Source organism: Phycodurus eques, chromosome 10 (genome assembly GCF_024500275.1).
Source record: "Phycodurus eques isolate BA_2022a chromosome 10, UOR_Pequ_1.1, whole genome shotgun sequence".
Lineage (NCBI taxonomy): Eukaryota > Metazoa > Chordata > Actinopteri > Syngnathiformes > Syngnathidae > Phycodurus > Phycodurus eques.
In genome coordinates this window covers 26960992-26983934 of record NC_084534.1, presented here as the reverse complement: position 1 = coordinate 26983934, position 22943 = coordinate 26960992, and the positions used below count along the sequence as shown (strand labels likewise).

The window sequence follows — 22943 nt, the reverse complement described above, 5'->3', positions numbered from 1 at the left end:
AAAGTCTACACTTTTGAGACATAAAGACATTGAGAAAAAACAGTCACTGAGCAATAAAGGGTTGCTAGTTATCTAGTAATGACGGTACAATTATTATTATTATTTTTTGACAATTGTGCAAAAAGATGCAGAGGCCTCTAGCACTTAGAGCGGTTCGAAAGACTAATATTGCAATAGTCCGGTGCAATAACCATCGTGCAAAGGGCGCCGAGACTTCAAGCGAGTATATGCAGTTTAAAGTGACGAGTGGTGCGGATAATCTGGGACAATGTTGATTGTGCAAATGTTGCAGATACTCCTCAGTCAGTGTGCAAATGGAGCAGATGCTACTCTGGCATGAGTGGCCAGTATTGGTCAACAACAAATATGCAAATAGTGCAGCGTGGCGAGACTACTGCAATGAGTGCACGAGTAATGTATAATTGGCCCGATAGAAATGTGACAACAAACTCAAGTCAAAAGAAATTGGCAGCATGTTACAATGGAATTGTAAGTTAGCTGTTTAAGAAGTTGATTGCAAGAGGGAAGAAGCTGTTGGAATGTGTGCTAGTTCTAGTTTGCATTGCTCGGTAGCGCCCACCTGAGGGAAGGAGCCGGTTACCGGGATGTGGAGGGTCTGAGAGGATTTTGCACGCTCTTGTCTTAGTTCTGGCAGCATGCAAGTCCTCAAGCGTGGGTAGGGGGTTACCGACAATCCTTTCAGAAGTTTTGATTGTCCGTTGCAGTCGGAGTTTGTCCTTTTTTGTAGCAGCAGCAAACCAGACTGTGATGGAAGAACACAGGACTGATTCGATGACCGCTGTGTAGAACTGCCTCAGCAGCTCCCGTGGCAGGCCGTGCTTCCTCAGAAGGCGCAGGAAGTACATCCTCTGATGGGCCTTTTTGAGGACGGAGTTGATGTCGGTCGCCCACTTCAGGTCCTGAGAGATTGTAATTCCCAGGAACTTGAAGGTCTCGACGGTTGACACAAGGCAGCTGGACAGCGTGAGGGGCAGCTGTGGCGAAGGATGCCTCCTGAAGTCCACGATAATCTCTGCAGTCTTGAGCGTGTTCAGCTCCAGGTCGTGTCGGCCACATTGCAGCTCCAGCCGCTACGCTTCCTGTCGATATGCAGACTCGTCACCGTCCTCGATGAGGCCGATGACAGTGGTGTCATCTGCAAACTTCAGGAGTTTGACAGCCGGGTGCGTTGAGGTGCCGTCGTTCGTGTAAAGAAAGAAGAGGAGCGGAGAGAGGGCACAAGCTTGGGGCGCCCCAGTGCTGATGCTGCGTGTGGATGAGGTGGTCTCTCCCAGCCTCACCTGCTGTGCCCTGCCCGTCCGGAAGCTGTAAATCCACTAGCAGATGGCAGGCGAGACGCTGAGCTGGAGAAGCTGGAGGAAAGAAGTTCAGGGATGATGGTGTTGAACGCTGATCTGAAGTCCACGAACAGGATCCTCGCGCAGGTTCCTGCACTGTCGAGGTGATCTAGGATGAAGTGCAGTCCCATGTTGACTGCATCATCCGCAGACCTGTTTGCTCGGGAGGCGTCCCTGCTAAAGCTACTGCCCTCAGCGACCCGACCTCGAAAATGGATGGATGGATGTATTACCCTGTCACTTGCAATGTAGTAATACTAAACTTAAATGATTACGCAAATGGAATACAACTGTCTTTATTTAAATGCAAAGGATGTATTCAGCAATCTTTTTGAAATAGTATTAGATGACTATCTGCCTTGTGATCTATGATAAATAAAATATCATTTATATGTCATGTATGTCACATCACCGTTGAAACGAAATGACATGACGGTTTATTTCCTGTTTTCCTTTAAAACAACAATTCTAAAAAAGGAATGGGTCGTTTTACAAAAATGCTGGCGCCTAAATGGTCCTTCAATTCCGGAATGAGCCATGCACGCGATTCCCGTTTTCGACGAAAGAATGGCGTGCACGCGGACGCTGGAGCTCACAGCGAGGCGTGCGCGTGCTTGTGCGTCTCTTCCGACGTTCGGAAAACGAAAGTCAAGAGGCGGAAACCGCAACTCAGATCGCTTATAAATGAAGTGCGCATGAGGCTAGCGTCCGCAGTCAACTTGCAGCACAGCTTCAGGCAGACGGATGTCACGCCATGTAAGTTGTGAATTTATTATTATTATTATTATTATTTGCCATTTGAAATTCATTGTCCTGTCATTTTTGAATTCACACTAGCGTACAAATACTTACTTGCTTTGTAATTGCAGAGTTATGTTATCAGAATCCATGTACGTACGCTTTACCCTTACTGGACCTATGAGATAAAATGGAGCTTAACAATAATATTTACATTACTTGTGTTTCTAACCTCGTAATCACGCTGTGGATTACTCACACACGAATACCAAATATAACAATACAGTGAAAAGGGGCTTCGAATTGACTTAATTCAAACATTCATCGGATGGTAACGTGTATTATTCTATTTTCGAGGAGAAGAGGGGAAAATGTACGTGAGCAAATGAAGTAGTTTTTCCACTTTCAAGTATATATAAGAGAATTGAATCAAATTATACGAGTGAACGGTTGTGCTGTAGGGAAACCATCGTTTTTGTCGGATATAATGGTGAGTTGACGTATTCTGTTACTCGCTCATCCCTTTTCTGTTGAAAAGAAACTGATGATCACGTGCAGTTCTCTCATTCAGCCTACAGAGAGCGCGCTTGTGCACAACGAAACGAAAGTGAAACTGCAGGAGAAGGAAAGGAAAACTCGCGTTTAGGGCCACAGAGCCTAATCAGATGACAAATGGGCCAGACCTTTAAAATCATAGCATAATTACTGTCAATAACAATACATATGTGCTTTCCCCTTTGTTTTAATGCAAATCAATACAAGTACATACAGGAAAATCTTTTGTTCCATGAACTAACCTTTAACTAAACTTTAAGAACTACCTCATATTTCTTGTATAAAAAAAGAAAGTACCTATTTCGTGGCAACAAATGAGCGTTTTTTGTGCGTGCTATATCTGTATTGTCCTCACAGTTACTTTTTAAATTATTATTATTATTTTTTTTTTTACCTCATGTCAGGTCTGGGGCTCTGTAAACATAATTTCCCGTGTCCCAATTTAACTCCAAGCGCCAAGGTCTCTCCACGACCCAGCTCAAATTATTATTATTTTCTTCCCATTTCCAGTGATCCAGGACTCAGCAGCTTTGTAAAACTGAACAAGCAAGAAGACATCGTAAATGTTGAGAAGAGGACAAAAAGACGGCATGAACCACAGTGAGAAACCTTTATTTTTTTTTTTAATGGGAGGCACAAATCTGTGTTTTGTTGTACTTTCCTTTGACCTTTTTTAAGGTTTTCTTACATGTGACATTCCCCCGACGTATGCAGATATCGGACAACGCACTGATGGAGGAAGCAGAAGTAGACTTGGAGGCACACAGGACAGAAGCAATATAGGCCGCCTGATGAGATTCGGCCAACCAGAGGTGGTAGATGCGAAGGGAAGAGGTAGTGGAGCACTTCAACGTAATGAGGAGATGGCTGGAGGAGGGGGGAATTTGTGGCTAAGGAGCGAAGGAGCGCTCGGCGAGAAAGACCGAAAGAATTGGGAATATAAAGGGAACGGAGCTCAGAGAGGGGGAGGAGCCGGCGGGAGTGGATGTCAAGGGGGCGGGGAAAGGCAAAGATATCGTACACGGTCCAATGGAAGAAGAGATGGCGCTGGTGAAAGACAGCGTTATAACAGAGGGGGATCGGCTTCCACAAGCAGAGACGCAACCCCGCAGGGTCCTCGAAGTGCTAGCAGGGCAGGACGTCAAGAGGGCGGGGAAAGACAAGCATGTCGTACAGGAGGAGACGGAAGAACAGACGGCACAGGTAATAGTCAGAGTCGTAACAAAGAGAGAGATGGTGTGCCGCAAGGTCCTCGATGGACACGCGGGAGAGGACATCAAGGAGGCAGGGAAAGACAAGGACGTCAGACGTGGCCCGATGGAAGAAGAGATGACACCGGTGACAGCCAGAGTCAGAGCCGAGGGAGCGCCGCATGCAGAGACGGTGTGCCGCAGGGTCCTCGGCTGGGCTTTAAATCCCTACTGGAGCTTTCCGAAAAGGAGCCGTCTGTCGTGGCCTTTACCCTGTGCTCTCACCCGGCTCTGCCGGGTGTGCTACTGGAGACCGACATGAGGCAGGACCTTGTGGAACTCCTCTGCCTGGTGCTCAGCAAAGCCTTCAAATCGCGCTCAAACCGAGTCACTCTGCAGCGCCTGGCTAGCATCTTAAAAGACTCTGGCTTCTTTCGCACCACCCTGCCCCACTACCTGGCAGGCATGAGGTCAGAGTCCAGGCCGGACCGCAGAGGACAATACCCTTTGCACCTAGAAAACATTGTGCTGATTCTTACACAGGTAAGGCGATCCAGAGGAGCTAAAATTGAGTTTCCTGGATTTCAAATCTTACATATTAATGTCATACACTGTATGATTGTTGTTATTGTCAAGATCTCACTGTATGAATTAATTGCCTATTCCCGCTTATGACTCTCCATAACTTTGTCTAACAGCCCAAACTAAACTTAGCTCCTCCCTGACGTACAAAGCTTGTTTCCCAGTCGAGATGCAGGCCTATCACTTCAACACACTTCCTTGACGCGTTCCAATTTAAATAGAAATTTTGAGTCTTCACTTAACCTAACGACGTGTATTCCGAATGTGGGAGTGCCCCGAGAAAACACAGGCAATTACAGGGTGAACATGCAAACTCCACACAGGAGGATCGGAGCCGAGCCTTTCTTTCAGGATGCGAAACATCATAGTGTACTGACGGACGGATCAATTAAAGGAGAAAAAAAAAAAAGAGACTAGCACTTAGTCATGCACAGACCTCTGTAATAATGATAGTGGATCGACTGGTATCAGTGAACTCTGCAAAGTTGCCTGGAAAATCTGTTCTCTGTTATTTTCAGCTCATCCTGCTAACCAACTAAAACATTCGCACTGAGTAACCGTCCCATATACTCGCTCTTTAGGTCCTCACCAACTTCCCCGCTAGCTCCACCGAAGCTGTCAGCTTGCTACTGACGCTGCTCCAAGCCTCCACGGACGGACTGAGGACAGCAGGAGTTAATGTATCAGCTGAGTTGGTGGAGAAAGTGCGGAGGCTTGAGGATCTGGTCAAGCACCTCCAGGAGAGGTCTCGGGAAGGAACTCTCCACAAGAGCAAGGACACCTATGGTCTTCTTTCGTTTGGTTTGTCAGGTAATGAAGGTGTAGCTCTTATAACAGGGCTTTTCAAAAACCAGCCCATGAGTGTGACGCCTACTAATATTAACAAATGGATTTTACATCGATCTTTTCTAGCTATTGGTTAAGATGCAGAGAAACGAATAATAACTAGCATAGTTTCTTTTTGGAATGCCACCGTGAATAAAGATAATTCAGTATCAGAAGCAAAAATGGTTTGCTCCACTTTGTGCTCCGTGTCAAGGTCCCATTTGTCAACGTATAACCTTAATGATCCTCATTGATCATCAGCTTGATCTTGTTTTGGGACCAAATGTAGAGATGTGATCCCACTGCTGCTCATTGCAGTGGTGGATCTCTTCCAGTTGGATACAGTTTAGACACTTGTGTTTAAGAGGTTTTGGTAGTTGTGACAATGACTACCTTTGCTACAAACCCAGGTGAAGAGGACGAGGACCCGGTTTTCAGGACCATGCCCATCTACCCAACTCCTGAGGAGTTCGCCCAAGACCACAGGCCCTACCTCAGACCAAATATCACTTCGCAGCGATACACAAACACCCTCATCTACCTGGACACACACTTCAGGCTCATGAGGGAGGACTTGGTGCGGCGACTCCGCGAAGGGATCCAGAAATTACGGCAGATGCAATTGCAGGCAAACAATGCGGAGCTGAAGAAAAAGCACTATGACGACATGCTTGTCTATTTTGATGTGAAACTGGAAGCGCACAAGTACATGCTGACTGGTCTTGCCTATGTTGTCCAGTTTGATGTCGAACCACTCAAGGTTAGCTCGGACATCCACAAAATGTTGGGATATTGGGATTTTGGGGCAAATTTCTGGATGAATCTAAATCACGCGATGACTTAATTGGACCTTCTCTAAACGTTTCAGTGCAAATGTACAACTGTTCTATGTTTCAGTACTTTGTCCACAACTTGCTGTCCTCTAACCATTCACAACAGGTGTTTGATCCATGAATTGACCAATACCTTTTCTGATTCAATTGAAATGATTATTGAACATTTTGACATTATGAAATGGCACCTAACAATTGATGAACAAATGTTGATGAACACTGTTCATCAATTGTTAGGTGTACATAGATCACAGTACCTTGTCGTTGCGAGGCTTCAAGGCAAGGCAGCTTTATTTATATAGTACAACCCTTAAAAGCATTTAAAAACAAAGAGCAAAAGATATTGAAAAACTAAGTACAGCTCAAAGAGGATGTTCTGAGAGAGAAGTGGCCACTGAGATTAGACTCCCAGAATGCCTTCAGCAGGTTGCAACAGAGATACAGAGCGGACGTCCTTGAAAAAATGGTCGATTGTTGCATCAAACACCTGTTGTGATTTTTTCCAATCAGCTTGTTGTTAGAGAAAAGCAAGTTGTTCAAAAAGTACTGAAACATTAAAGAGTTGGACATTTGCATTAAAACGTTTAGCGATTTATTTAGCATTTTAGGTTCATCTTGAAATATGCTTAACTGTTTTGAGTATTGTACTTCTATCCATCCATCCATCCATCCATCCATCCATAAATCCATCCATTTTCCGAACCAGTTACTTGTTGACTTAAAGTGAGATGACACACTTAATTGAGTGAAATATTACTGTGTGCTTAATCATTCTCCCTCCCCCCAATTGTCCCTCTTCAGTTTTTGCGCTGGGAGAACTCAAGGAGATTGCTCTATGGCTCCCTGGTCTGCCTCTCTTGTGATAATTTCGAGAGCATCCTGTATGCCACAGTGGCAGACCGGGACCCCAAGATGCTTAACAAGGGGAAGGTCACCATTATGTTCACGGACGACAGCAGATTCAAGCTGGCCAGAATGGAGGTAGGCAGCACGTTGATTTGGTCGACTGGTGTCACCAAAACAAAGGCTGTCCGAAGAGACTAATCATATTTAATCCATCAGAAAGAGCAAGTGTTTTTGATGGTTGAGACCCCCGCCTACTTTGAGGCCTATCGGTATGTTCTAGAAGGCCTGCAAGAACAAGATGAGGATTTACTTCCCTTTCAAAGGTGGGCAAAATTACAAATGTGTACAACAGCATAACATTTAGTCATTGAAAAACATTGTCCTGTCCCAAGTGTTGTCCTGACGGGGTGTAGGGGTATTCTGAACTTGCAAAAAGAAAAAAAAAAAAGAAACTGGTGAAGAGTAATGGCAGCAGTAATCATACATGAGATATCATAATGAGGAACTCAGGTGAGTATGGTAAGCAAAAGCAATCATCTAAAAAATGACTTTGTTCCATTTATTTCCTCATGGAGTTTGATTCATGTTTGGCCAAGCTCTTATCTACAACTGTGTAAAGCAGGGGTGTCAAACTCTTTTTTTTGTTTTTGTCTCGGGCGGCATTGTAGTTATGATTTCCCTCAGATGGCTGTTAGAACAGTGGAACAATATAAATGTTTCATCACCAAAACATATTATTACCGTTACACAACAAATTGAGGGATAACTAGTTTTGAAATCAGAAGACAAGGACAATAGTTTGTTCAAGTATTGTTTAAGTTACTTTAGAAGAATTGTTTGGTAACAGAAACATTATTATTATGACAACTTGGAATTCGGGTAAAGATTTTAGCAAAAATCACAGAAGTTGACGAGCATGATTTGCTTTCGCGGGCCGCATAAAATGAGATGTGGCGGGCCGCATCTGGCCCCCGGGCCTTGAGTTTGACACCTATGGTGTAAAGTCTTTTCCAGCACATCACAGAGAGTCACAAGTATTGTTGGTAAATTTGGTTCAATTTATAGACTCGGGCATTTCTGAGTCACTCGCTAAAGAAATCTAGTTCTCTTGAGTCAGTGTTTTTGTTGTCCCCCACACCCCAAGTCAACAGAATTGTCTGAGTACGCTGACTCCAGTTCATGGACCAAATCATCTGCTAGTTTGCCTTGTTTACTTGGCGACAACTAGCCTGATCCAGGTTAAGGGGGACCTCAGACATTCTCATTCAGATCGAAGATTAGAATCCTTAACCTGGCTGATCCAGGAACTGACCACCTCTATAGTCAAAGGGCTCAAGATCTAGACTGTGTTTGCGCCCATGAACCCAGGAATTGCCGAAGGAAAAACCTGTGATAAGTGAGGGAAAACATCAATTAATGGAAAAAACTGTTTATTCAGCAAATTCAGGCAGTCAGACGACCACATCTTTTGGCTTGTTGAACTTGATAAGATCACATTACAACACTGCCCCCACAGTGTACGCCCGCGACTCATCACCTTCTCCTGGATGCATGAGTCCAATCTACAGTATAGATACAGCATATATGCACTTCGGTCAACATCTATTTCTGGACATTGATGGTTCATCACTATCCTTCCATGTTCTCATAATAATTCTGAATTGCAATGCAGGATTTTAAAGTAACATAGATGCAGTTACTCTAATTAAAAAGATTGCATCGGTGTTGAAGTACGAGCCACCTGGTTGCGTTTCTTTTATTTTCTGAAATGTGTTCTTTCTTAGTGTATGCTGGTTTCAATATTTCAATAATCAGCCAATTAATTTATCTTTTACATGTTTATGATGATCTGTGTATCTAACATCCTGTTACCCCGGGGGTTCTTCAGGGCTCTGTCTTGGGGCCCCTTGTTTTCTTGTTTTTGTCTACTTATTTTTGTGAATTTACAATTCATTTATTATTGTAGCCAGCTGTACTTTTTCACCACATCTGATTGATGTAGCTGTGTCCTTTTCATCACACAGCTGCTAAATGATTGCATGATGTCTCACATTCCAGGTATATCGTGGAGTGTAGCAAAGATGTGCAGCCCCCAGCATATCTGCCAGGAAGCGACATTTATAACCTGTCATCCATCGCTGAAGCTAACTACAAGGGGCACATCCGACCCTTTCACAGCCTGAATGTAGATGCCTGGCCTAAGAAGGAGGTGTTTAGCTTGGATGATTCCCAGATGAGTGCCCTCGAACTGGCTCTCACCAAGGAGCTGGCCATTGTACAGGGACCCCCCGGCACTGGTAATCTGAATTCCTTTCATTAACATTTATCAAGTCACAAATTTTTGCGGCGCTGCAAAGACAATATTTTTCTTTCTGTATGTGATTTTCTTTAGGAAAAACCCATGTCGGCTTAAAGATAGCACAGGCTCTCTTGGATAATGACAGTCTTTGGCAAGACCCAGGGAGAAATTCTCAGATGCTGGTAGTGTGTTACACCAACCATGCGTTGGATCAGTTCCTTGAGGGTAAGCTGTGAGGGCAGTTGAATGTGATGTACAATCAGCAATGGGTCACATTTGATTTTAAAATGGACAGGTCATTCATTGACAAGGTAAATACAACCCAAAAAAGTTAAAATGGGTCTTTACCCACCCTGTGTTAAATATGTAACATGCACCTGTAATGTGTTTACTGTATTCCACTGCCCTATTCCTGTTTGTCAATCTCGGCATATGGTTGAATGAGAATTGATATGGCGGCAAGAATGAAATGAAATAGAATGTTTTATATTAACAATGATAGACTTTTATTGAATGATTCACCATGTATTTACTTCTGTATTAAAGGGATCTATAAGTTTATGCCCAAGGGCATCGTGCGAGTGGGGGGCCGCAGCAACAGTGAGCTCCTGAAGAGTTTCAACCTGAGAGAAGTGGCTCTTTCACTCACGTTCAAACAGCGACAGCCGTCTTACCTGCGCTATGCATTCAAAGAGGTGAGCTTGATGGCAGAGTTTTGTTCCTATGCCGGCGACATACATCACCCAAATTTCTTCGTGAGTCGAGATGCATCGACCACTTGCCAACGCAGTAGTAAAGTCATGATTACGATATATTTTGTATGACAAATACATTCGGGTCGAAAATATAAAACAAAAATGAAAAAGCGCGGCCGTAATTGAGCGTGCCTCGTGCAGCGTGACAACATATTTCATTGTGTGCCGCTCATAACCGCAATCACCTGTTCACCCTAAATATAATCGGTTGCAAACAATGTTCAACAAAATCAACTTAATTAAATAAGTGTGAATCTTAGTCTTGAAGTTGATTGTTGTCTTTACATATGTGTTGAAAAGATTCACTTGAAGTTGCATGCTTTGGAGGATGAGATTAAGAGACACGGCCGCCAACTTCAATGTTCTCGAACCGGTATCCTGCAAGAGATAATCCTACAGAAATTCATAATGGAAAGACACTGGAGCAGTCTGCACCAACCACTTGTGAGTATGTAGAATGTACCGTATACATGGAGCCCGCACAAGGCGTAAGACAACAGAGCACTTGCTTTGGCACCTGAGAACAATTAGAGGTTAACAGGGCCTGGAGTACAATTTTATTTTATTTTTTTAAAAGTTAAATGTTTGGGTTAAGGTAATTTTTTTAGTTTTTTTTTTAGAAATAATATTTCTTGCACATTTTACATTTATGCATTAAGACCTAATCATTCCACTTTATACGTGTTTTTTTTTTTAAAACAATTTGTTTTTTTGTCTTTGCTCGACATTTTATGATTTATTTTATTCAATCCTCTGTCTGTCTGTAAACTCACTTATTTAATCTACATACAAAAGATTAAATAAGTGAGTTTATTTGTTGTTCTTGCACTGCAAATTATTCTGCACGTTGCTGTTGCATTTTTTTCAGACCAAAAATCGGATGTCATTTTTACAATAAATGCATAGTATACTGTTTTATTTTTGTTACTCTTGCTAGGCCGAGACTTAATGCTTTATCGGTTGAAATGTTGTGTATATCAACACCAGTCATTTCTTGTAGTTCAACACTGTCGTAATAATTGTATATGTTTATGAATGATCAATAATGAATATTATTGGCAAAAATAGAGCGCCCCACAATTAAAGTGCGTGTGTTCATGTAAATGGATGAACTTGCTATAAAAAAAAAAAAAAAAAAACTTTGTCAATGCAGGATCTCGGAATATGGAACGGCAAGTCCAGTTTAATAACGGAGTGGTTAGGGTTGGGTCCCGGAGGCATCCTGCAGATGGAGACAGAGGACACAAATATGGATGAAGGTGAGCGAGAAGAGGTTGTTGCCTCAACAGTGGTGTGTGCAAATTATAGACAGATAGAGATAGCAGAAAGAAATGCATAGAATTGGATTTTCTCAGATCGGGATCAGGCCACGATCATATGAGGACTAAAAAACCCCCCCAAAAAAACAGATATGAATCAGATCTATGCCAATTTGAAACAAACTTTTTTAAAAATAATTATTTCTGGCCTAGAAGTTTTCTACATACACTACATTGCGTCTCACCGGAATTATGAAACGGTTAACTTCAATTATGATACGATTTATGTCAACTAGCATGATGCGAGTCACTGCAATAAAATGTGACTCACTTGAATCGTGGAACATTTAACTCCGATTATACGATTCGTTCCAACTAACTTATGATGCTATTCCCTCCAACTACGAAAAGATGCGAGACAATACAAATCAATCCAATTAAAATATGAATTAGTACAATTAGTACTATAAAATATTATTAACTGTAATTATGATACAATTTACTCCGACTACAAAGCAACTCATTGAAATTTAGAGGTGATTAACTACAATTAAGATGCCATCTTGCTTGACACATCCAGAATGTTGTCAGTCTCAGTGCATGTCTTGTTGATGATGTTTAAAGTGACAAATTGTGATTCTTCAGTTTCTCATATGCCACCGCATCATAGATAATTATGGCGATAAATTGATGCGTATAATTTTTTTTTAAACATCCTTAATAGGCACAAAATTAGAATTTGGTGTTTAAGACTTGTGAAAAATCCGTCCCTGATGCTGCAGATGAGGTCGTGACAGAGTCAGAACAGGAGCAACTCATTGAAGTCACAGAGGAGGCCGATCTGATCCAGGCCGAGCGCATCATTGAGGACAACATTGTCACTAAACGCAGGTATGACGCCAAAAAGGAACATCTCATGGAGGCGATGGCCCTCGAAAGAATGCAGAAATCTATGCTGGCGATGAGCTTGGATCAGGGCGAAAAAAACCCTGAGCAGACAGAGGAAGAATGGACGGTAAACTCTCTGTTCCAATCGCTTCAATCCCATTGATGACCAACAAGTTCAAGGTTAAAAATGTGTCTGCCCCACCTTCCTTCTCTCTTTAGTTTCAACGGGACCAGAAACGGAAGATGAAGCGCAAAATCATAAGAGAGCTGGGCAATGATATCGCTATGAGTGAAGAAGAGGAAAGGAGAATCCTGGATATTTGGGCCCTCAGCATGGCAGACCGATGGAGACTCTATCGGTCAGTCTTCATTGACACCCACTTGCCATGGTGCTTGTCGTATGCGATAGTGTAGAACAGCACTGACAGCTGTTTCTAATCAGTTACCTAAGCTGCATATTTATGTTGAAATGGCGTTGATCACAACTACTAACTACAAACTCAAAACTGATCATTTTAATCTTAAATCGTAAAGAGGGATGATTTGATACACTTGTAGCTTTGTATGTGATTTTTCACATACATTTCCAAACATATACAAGGATTAGGCTTGGGGCATATCATTTACATCTCGATTGGGCAACCCTTAGTGATCGAAGGCCCAGTGGCGGGCCGAACATTTGGCACCCGGATCTTGAGTGAAAACTTGTAATGCACCTCTGAATACCACCACTGTCCAAAAACATGCAGGTTAGCTTAATTGAAAACTCAATTTTCCACTGGTGTGAATGTGAGTGTGAGTGTTTTATCTATATGTGCCCTGAGATTGACTCTTGTTAGGCACCAGCTCACCCTGGATGGCGGTTTCAAGACAGGTGTATCTAAGGAATTGGCACAAATCAATAACAAATGGCCTTCTTGTACGCCTGCAGGTTGTGGATGGTACGCTTCAGAGCCGATATCCGTAAGGACGCGGTAATCCACGAAGAGCAATACCAGGAGGCAGCGGACCGATACGCTGAAATCAAACGCGACGAGACTTTCACAATTCTTCAGATGGCCAAGGTACATACGACAAAGCCAGTAATGGTAGTCTCTCAAAATCAGCGTTTGGCAAGTTACCTCTCAAAATGTATTGCCAGTCTTTTAATTAGGTATCTTCGAATCACTCTCACCAAAAACAACAGCAGATTTCTAAAATATGACATTTAACACGCACGCACACACGGCACTTTTCTTTATTCAACCTTTGACTCCAAGACAAAAACAAACAACAAAAACAACAATGAACCCCCTTTTTATGGTGAATCCTCAAAACGATCAAACTTTGATGCCATGCTCTACTCACATTAGATGGTGTAGGCTAGTAACGTGTGGTACGTGGGTGGCCTCTATTGGTATGCGAAAGAATTACTGAATTAAATGTCCAAACTTTGTAGAATGTAACAGTAGCTTCAGCTTTTATCAATCCAGTACATTACATTTGTTAAGTACAGTCGCTTTTAACTTTTAAGTATAGCACATCTTTTAAAGGTGTTTTGTTTTCAAAACAATTTATTTAGATACAATTTTTACTTTTTATGTGCAGTACATTTCAATCTAATCATTATTTTAGTACAGTTTTTATTTTTTCTGTAATTTAAGTGTCGTGTTAACATTAAACTGTGCATAATATTGCTATTTAGCATCCCCCATCTGTCTTGGTAACTTGCTTCAAACTGGGGCTCATATTGTTAGCCTAATAGCTTACTGTATTTATCATTTTGGAATATTTTTCTAAAACCAGAAAAAAAACAAATTCAGCAAACATGAGGAGTCCAGTTGCCTCGATTCAACCTCTGCAGATTACTGTGCCCTGGATGATTGAGAATCTACAACCCCAATTCCAATGAAGCTGGGACGTTGTGTTAAACATAAATAAAAACAGAATACAATGATTTGCAAATCATGTTCAACCTATATTTAATTGAATACACCACAAAGGCAAGATATTTAATGTTCAAACTGATAAACTTGATTGTTTTTAGCAAATAATCATAAACTTGGAATTTTATGGCTGTAACACGTTCCAAAAAAGCGGGGACAGGGTCATGTTTACCACTGTGTTACATCACCTTTTCTTTTAACAACATTCAATAAACGTTTGGGAACTGAGGACACTAATTGTTGAAGCTTTGTAGGTGGAATTCTTTCCCATTCTTGCTTGATGTGCCGCTTCAGCTGTTCAACAGTCCGGGGTCTCCGTTGTCGTATTTTACGCTTCATGACACGGCACACATTTTCAATGGGAGACAGGTCTGGACTGCAGGCAGGCCAGTCTAGTACCCGCACTCTTTTACTACGAAGCCACGCTGTTGTAACACGTGCAGAATGTGGTTTGGCATTGTCTTGCTGAAATAAGCAGGGGCCTCCATAAAAAAGACGTTGCTTGGATGGCAGCATATGCTTCTCCAAAACCTGTATGTACCTTTCAGAATTAATGGTGCCTTCACAGATGTGTAAGTTACCCATGCCATTGGCACTAACACAGCCCCATACCATCACAGATGCTGGCTTATGAACTTTGCGTCCATAACCGTCCGGATGGTTCTTTTCCTCTTTGGCCCGGAGGACACGACATCCTCAATTTCCAAAAACAATTTGAAATGTGGACTCGTCGAACCATAGAACACTTTTCCACTTTGCGTCACTCCATCTTAGATGAGCTCGGGCCTACAGAAGCCGGCGGCGTTTCTGGGGGTTGTTGATAAGTTCTTCTTCATTCCTCAACGTACTCTTTTTTGCCACCTGTCCCAGCCTGCTTTGGAACGTGTTGCAGCCATAAAATACTAAGTTAATGATTATTGGCTAAAAACGTTAAAGCTTATCAGTTTTAACATTAAATATATTGTCTTTGTAGTGTATTGGATTAAATATAGGTTGAACATGATTTGCAAATCATTGTATTCTGTTTTTATTTATGTTTAACCCAACGTCCTGACTTCATTGGAATTGGGGTTGTACACAGACATGAAGAAAAATAACTTTTTCTTTTTTTTTTGCCAAGCACATTGATATTTTATTATTGATATTATGATAGTAAAAAAAATACTTTGGAAATTATGCTATTTGGCTACCAATTTAGGAAAATTCCCTAATAGGAGTTTGTCAAGAACAAGTGTTAGAATTCACCTAAAATGGCTGAATTCACTTAAAATGGCTGTTTCCAGTGTGTATGGCTCAGAAGTCAAGATTTGAGCCCCGTAATTGGCTTGATTTGCTATCACAATGTTGTAGATCAGGCCTGACGTGTATTTTGTGTAGAATGACAAAACTCCTTGCAGTGTGACATAATCTACGATCAACGATTTGGTGTCGGAGAAGCCCTATGATGCCAAAATGAAAAGTCGAGTGTTTGATTTTTTTAAATGTATTTATTATTATTATTTACTCTCCTACATAGCATCTTGACGTCGGCCAATAGGACTGTATCTTGCAATGGCTACCGCGGTAGTCGTCAACATTTAGCTAGGTGGCTAAATAACATTATGTTGCCGGCTTGCTAGCGGTATCAAAAGCACATGGACATGACCTCAAGCTCTCCGTGAAGAATGCCCAGCCCAAACCGTACTCTCCAGAGCACCCAGGGATGACAGCACACACAATTTTCTTCTTTTTGTCCTTTTTGTTTTCAACTCAAAACATTTCCGCAATCAGAACTAGCGCCTCTTCCTCTATGATTGTTGTTGTTGCTGCTATGTTAATAGTTATATCCAGTAGCGTTGACACGTTTTCCGGTCCCGCCTCCCCCGGCATCTTGATTTGAAGATTAGCCCAATGATCGTAAAAGACGGTATACGGTGATATCGTAATATGTGTCGTGTAGTGTTGCCAGTGTCCTGACCGAGACACGGCAGGATTTTATGGCAGTAGTCGGACATAGTGCCATCGTGAGAGATCAAATTTGCCTCGTTGTCTGATCCAAGCATGAAGAGGAAAGTAAAATTCACAAATTTAAGGGGACGTCTTTGAGCCAAATAATCCTAATTGTTCCTTTCTGCTGTCATAAGGTCATCGGCATGACTACGACAGGGGCGGCGAAGTTCCGGAAGGTCCTACAGGAGCTGCGCCCGCGTGTGGTGATTGTAGAAGAGGCGGCAGAGGTTCTCGAGGCCCACATCATCACGGCACTGAGTGAAGCGTGTCAGCACCTCATTCTCATCGGAGACCACCAACAGGTAAGAAGCCGCAGAGCAAATCAATACAGTGAACCTCTGCCTCGTCGCTAATTTATCTATTTTTTTGTGCTCATTACATTAAGCACTTGTCATCTTGTGTGTAGTTTTGTTTCATGTTATGGTTTGTGTTCTTGTGACCCATGTTCACATTTTTGTCTTGCTTGTTAGGTTTCTAAAGAAAATAAAATTAAAATGTAGATGGGATAAAGAGTATCATGTATTAATACATTTCATTTCCTCATCACATAAATGACACTGATTCAGTAGAATGGCTCACTTACAGTGTAAACTATTAATACATGCACTCATAAATAGTTTTTTTTTTGGGGGGGGAGGGTCAATTCCTTGTGTTTTTTTCACTTATACTCACCCTTTCACACACGCTCGTAATAGTAATCTTGCATTTCTGGAATTGTTAAAACCATCTTGTGCAGTCAGCCATGACTTAAACGAATGGAGTACAGAAACCAGAAGATGGCACTGTTGATTCAGTTTTCACTTGTTTGCTGTCCAACGCAGCCAGGAAGAAAAACCATTGACTGTTAATAGATCATAGAAATGGCCATGCATGATTTAAAAAGACAAAAGAAAAATAAGTCAATGAACTGACTGAAATTTTGCCCATCAATTGCTTGGGAATGTTGGAGGAAAGCCCAACCTGAGATTTGAACAGAGAACCTCAAAACTGTGAGGAAGGCATGCTAAGGCCAAGGTCACAGTGTTGCTCTTAAAATGTCCTAAATTATTACTAAACATGTATTATTCTTTCCACAGTTGCGCCCCAGTTCCACAGAGTATGACCTGGAGAGGAACTACAAAATGGGGGTGTCAATGTTTGAGAGGCTGGTCAATATGGGACTTCCTTTTGTCAGACTCAACCAACAGGTTGCAATATGTTTTTAATTGTGTGCTGTATGGAGTAACTTTGCTATATTTAGAAGGAGAGCAGATTCATTACACCGTTTACATTTCAGCATCGCATGCGCCCAGAAATCGCCCGCCTGCTGACTCCACACATTTATAAAGATCTGGAAAACCATCCCTCTGTGTTGAACTTTGAAAACATTAAGGTCTGTATTGTTTCCTTTGCCGCATTAGTAGTCCTTTGATGCCTGTTTCGTGGATACAAAAATTACCGGGATACTTTGGGAGTTTTAACAACAAACCCATTCATCATTTTCTATAGTGCTTCCCAGCTGACTTTGGGCAAAAGGCGGTGTAAACCCTTGACTGGTTGCCAGCTAATTGCAGGGCACTTCAAAACAAACAAACAAAAAATACCCTCTCACATTCGGAATTTAAAGTCCTCAATCAACCTAACGTAGATGTTTTTGGGATGTGGGAGAACGTCAGAATACGCAAAGAAAACCCAAGGAAAATCCATACAAGCATGGAAACTCCACATAAGAAGGGCAGATTTTCAAATTCAAACTCTGGACCTCAGAGCTGTGGGGCAGACGTGTTAATCCCTAGGTTACCGTGGTGCCCCCTTTGGAACTCAATCAAAATGTATTCCAGGAAGCTCCTTGAAGTTTTTAAAAATAAAACCAATACAATTTTAAATGCTGTACATATGGTCCTTATGATGCACTTTGGAATGGGGATACACAAAAAAAAAGCAAATGAAAACAAAAACACTTGACTGGGATGTGAGGAAGCATTTTAGTTGGGCGTTTGGAGCATATTTTCAAAATTGTAGGTTTTCTTGTGAGAACACAATAATTATTTGTATTTAAATTCTCTCTTACAGGGCCTGAAAACCAATTTGTTCTTTGTGGAGCACAACCAACTTGAGAAACAGTTCAAGGAGGGGAAAAGCCATCAGAACCTACACGAGGCCACGTTTGTAGTTGCTCTTTGCCGTTATCTTCTCCTTCAAGAGTATAAACCAGAGCAAATTACCATCCTAACAACCTACACAGCCCAGCTCCAATGTCTGCGCCGACTTATGCCAGCCAGCCAATTCTCAGGCGTCAGAGTCCATGTTGTGGATAAATATCAAGGAGAAGAGAATGACATTGTTTTGTTGTCTTTGGTGCGCAGCAACATGCAGGGTAAAGTCGGCTTCTTGAACATCTCCAATCGCGTTTGCGTCGCCTTGTCTCGGGCCAAGAAAGGTCTCTACTGCATCGGCAACAGTGAGATGCTGGGACAGGTCAAGCTGTGGAGCGACATCTTCAGCACCTTGAGGGAGAAGGATCAGGTCGGGGGTTCCCTGACCCTGTGCTGTCAGAATCATCCGGAACGGCAAGTCCAAGCCTCTTGTGTTGATGATTTCAATCAGGCTCCCGAAGGAGGCTGCACCCAACCCTGTGAGTTCCGTTTGAACTGCGGTCATGTGTGCACAAGTGTCTGCCACCCCTATGACCAGGACCACGAAAACTACAAATGCGTCAAGGACTGTACAAAAATTATATGCCTTTTGGGACACACGTGTACACTTGTTTGCCATGCAGAGTGTCCAAAAGAATGTCCAGTCAGGGTTGAAAAGATCATACCCAAGTGTCAGCACAAGCAGATGGTCCCCTGTCATCAGGACCCAGGCACCTTCATATGCAAAATTCCTTGCCAGAGTACGCTCCAGTGTGGACATCGCTGTGACTCGTGGTGCGGACTGCCGTGCACCAGCAGGTGCATGGTCAACGTCATGCTACAACTGAGGTGCGGCCACAGCCAGGAGGGCGCTTGTTTCTACCAAACTCAAGAAGATGAGCCTCCGTGTAAGACCCCGTGTGAGCAGCAGCTAATGTGCGGCCATGCCTGTCGCGGAACGTGTGGCCAGTGTTACAATGGTCGCTTCCACTTCCCCTGTTTTCATCAATGCGACCGTCTTCTGATATGTTCCCACAAGTGCACGGGGCCCTGTACCCGTGACTGCCCCCCCTGCCAGAAGCCATGTGAGAACTGTTGCGTCCACAGCAAGTGCATGAAGACGTGTGGGGAGCCCTGCACTCCGTGCAATGAGCCTTGCGCTTGTCAGTGCCCTCACCAAAGCTGCAGCAAGCTTTGCCATGAGCCGTGCGATCGGCCGCCATGCACCCAGACCTGTGCCCAGACCTTGGGTTGCGGCCACCCGTGCATCGGACTGTGTGGGGACAAATGTCCGAACAAATGTCGTATCTGTCACGAAGATGAAGTCACAGATATTTTCTTTGGAATGGAGGATGAGCCTGAGGCTCGCTTCATCCAGCTGGAAGACTGCGGCCACATTATCGAACACACGTCCATGGACACATACATGGGAGTGGATGACAAGAACCACGCGAATGAAGAAGGGCAGGTGGCCATAAAGCTGAAGGAGTGTCCAAAGTGTCGAACTCCGATCCGCAAGAACCTACGTTACGGATCTCACATCAACAGAAGTCTGACAGCGATTGAGATGGTGAAGAAAAAGATAAATGGGGATCAGGTTGACATGAAGAAGCGCAGTGGGGAGCTTAAGATTTCTTTCCTGGGTCTATGTGGCCAAGGTATGCTTGGGGAAGACCAATACTTGCATATGGAACGCATTCTGACAAGCAACCACGTCACGGTAAATGACATATGGGTCCTGGAGAACAAGCTGAACTTCCTGTTGAAGATTCAGAAATTACAGACGGTTGTACGGAATGAGACAAACGCTGAAGTTGACAAGTTCAGGAACACGATAGACATCTTCCTGTTGTGGGTCAATAACTTCCACCAGAAATTCACTGAGCAGCAGATATTTGATTTGCAAAGAGAGGTGCAGAGGCTCATGTTCTGGGCAGAATTCATCGCCCTTTGCAGCACGGCAGTGAAACTAAGGAAAAGTAACAATATTGAAACTGAGAAACAGATAGTGGATGAGGCATTGGGAAAGCACGGCCAATTCACCGAGCAGGACGAACAAGGAGTGAACGAGGCCTTGAAGGTGATGAAGCAAAAGGTCCCCGTCACAGGTTTGGGGATCAGCGACGAAGAGAGAAAGATGATCGTTTTGGCCATGAAGATGCGGTCTGGACACTGGTATCAATGCCCCAATGGCCACGTCTATGTTATTACTGAGTGCGGTGGGGCTATGGAGGCTCGACGCTGCACCGATTGCGATGCCATCATTGGCGGGGGCAACCACATGCTGGCCAGCGGCAACACAGTTGCGTCGGTGATGGACGGGGCACGGTACGGTGCTTGGTCCGAAGCCAACAACCTCAATAACTTCGAAGATCTTTACCAAGACTAGGCTTAGATGCTATTTTTTATTTTTATGTGGGTTAGGGTCGGGACCAACCTTTGACGTGAATCGTACTCTCATGCTTTATATATATATATATATATATATATATATATATATATATATATATATACCATATAAATATACTCTTTATTGCTCGTACCTGTTGCTGTGTAGTGCGTTGTTACAAGCTGATCAGCTATTAACCGGCACCACAGTCAGTTGTGTTTGAGACCTTTTTCTGCATCCTTTTGAGAGGTTTACCGGACTGCTTTCTCAAGCAGAGCCTCGCCTGCCGGTCTGATCTCTATTGGAACTTTCATGCTGTTTGTTGTCGAGCCGGCTGGCTAGCTGGTGGTAAACGCTAGCGATTCCACTGCTAACATGCCACCTTACAAGGAGCAGGAAAAAAAACCCACAATAATAAGCATATTGGCATTGATAGGTGCCCTTTTCAGAAAACAGTTTCTGTTATGTATTATGTATTCAATAGAAAAATAAGTAGGTGAGCTGAATGGCGATTCACGATTTGTACACAGACCTGCAGAAAGCGAGGTACTCTCCACAGAAGACGGCTCGAGCTAAGATTCGAACACGAAAGCTTTTGACTGAGACGTGCTAACCACGTTACGTAGTACAATAAAGTGGCATGCATAAAACAAAAAGTGGCACTCTGTTGTTGTAAATTGTGTTGCTTTTATGGTATTGTTGAAACCGCTTCAACTCCTCTGCTGTGTTTGCTATGTCTTTGCGACACCAGAAATGCACATGGGTCAATATGACCCGCTCCATGTATGGTCATCAAAGAAGTAAATAAAAAGAAGCCAAAAATGTCAATTAGTGTGTAATTATTTTGTGAATATTGGAAAAACCAATCAGAATTTTACAAAACATTTTTGTTACTTTATGAGTACATATGAGAGCTGTTTACAAATAAAAAAAAGTGATATTTATAATTATCATATTCATTCATTCATCTTTCATTCCGCTTATCCTCACTAGGGTCGCGGGCGTGCCGGAGCCCACCCCAGCTACCTTCGGGCGAGAGGCGGGGTACACCCTGGACTGGTCGCCAGCCAATCGCAGGGCACATAGAAACAAATAAACTTAAGCGTGGTTAAATTTTCCAGGTTATTTCACACACAGTCCTCTAAAGTTAGGGTAGTCCTTTAAAATTATCGTCTACAGTATGTTGCCAATAATAAATGGCGTACGCTATAGCAAAGCTGCTATATGCTGAAAAAAACTGCGTCTCCTCACAGATTTGCATTTTTCCTCTTTTTTTTTTTTTTTTGCCACTTTACCCCATGATAGATGTGCCTCTGTCATAAAAAAAAAAAAAAAACGAATACAAAAATGGTAGTATTTGCAGAAGCAGTGGTGGGGGGCAACACAATTTGCTGTCACAGGACAAGTGTTCAAATTGAGCAAACGTTAACGGGGGTGTCAGTCTCTTCAGTATTTATAGACTTTAAGCGGTGGCCTGAGAGATGCCCGAGAGATGGTGGGAGTCTTGGAAAAATGGCAATATCCTACGAGGCGGACGGTCTCGTCGATCATGTCGGATGGTCTCAACACATATTATTGCTGGAGTTGCAGCTAGTTGTACGGTGCAACACACACAAACACACACACACACACACACTCTGTTCGCTTCGGAAAAGTGGAAACAGTGTGCCAGATTAATTAACTACATATATGTTGTGAAAATTTTGTCTGGAGAGACTGCCCACCCATCAAGTGCAAAATTAAACATCAAAGTAAATCTTTTGTCGTATAACTCGGCTAAAAAAATAAAATAAAAAAAAGGTAATGCTTCACACGCACAGTTTTGGGCCACTTTGTAAAAAACGACAGAGGAGGGTCTGTAAGTTATTTTTAAGACACTGCTAGATGTGTAATGTACATAAGACATTGATTTATGAGTGAGCTGAATGGTAGTGTTGTTTCTTTAATCTAAAATGGTAATATGCTAGTGTGCTAATGCTAATCGTGGTTGCTAACCATTTAGCGTTTTACTGTGTCAAATTCCGTACACCAAATTTATACCATTTATATACCATAGACAGTACAAACATATGCAGTTTAAGGATTGAAGTCCATCCCTCATAAATAAGAATGAAATGCATGTTAGTAGTTAAAATAGAAAGTGTGTGTGTGTGTGTGTGTGTGGGGGGGGGGGGGGGGGGGGGTTATTATCATTCGATTATTCGATGACCAATAATCAATAGGAGAATCGATTTGAAAATGATTCGATTGTGACAGCCCAAGGCCAAACTGTGATGTCACAATTTGGCTAACTGACATTATAACAGCCCCCACACCCAGTTTGTTCACCCATGCTAGGTAGCTAGGCTGGGTGAAGATCCTACTTTCAAGCTTAGCAGGAGAGTTGCATTGAGGTTTG

The 22943-nt window shown here is 42.7% G+C and overlaps 1 protein-coding gene across 1 annotated transcript; it reads left to right on the top strand.

The window, feature by feature from the left end:
• The first annotated feature begins 2000 nt into the window (after nt 1-2000).
• znfx1 (zinc finger, NFX1-type containing 1) lies at nt 2001-21454 on the top strand. The gene is made up of 19 exons (XM_061687913.1): nt 2001-2114; nt 3162-3251; nt 3366-4384; nt 5005-5233; nt 5659-6008; nt 6883-7062; nt 7144-7250; nt 8986-9224; nt 9320-9451; nt 9773-9921; nt 10282-10425; nt 11135-11240; nt 12023-12255; nt 12348-12487; nt 13060-13192; nt 16177-16344; nt 17119-17229; nt 17319-17414; nt 18095-21454. Exons 2-19 carry the CDS (start codon nt 3215-3217, stop codon nt 20543-20545), a joined length of 6024 nt encoding a protein of 2007 aa, XP_061543897.1. The 5' UTR covers nt 2001-2114; nt 3162-3214; the 3' UTR covers nt 20546-21454.
• The last annotated feature ends 1489 nt before the right edge of the window (nt 21455-22943 follow it).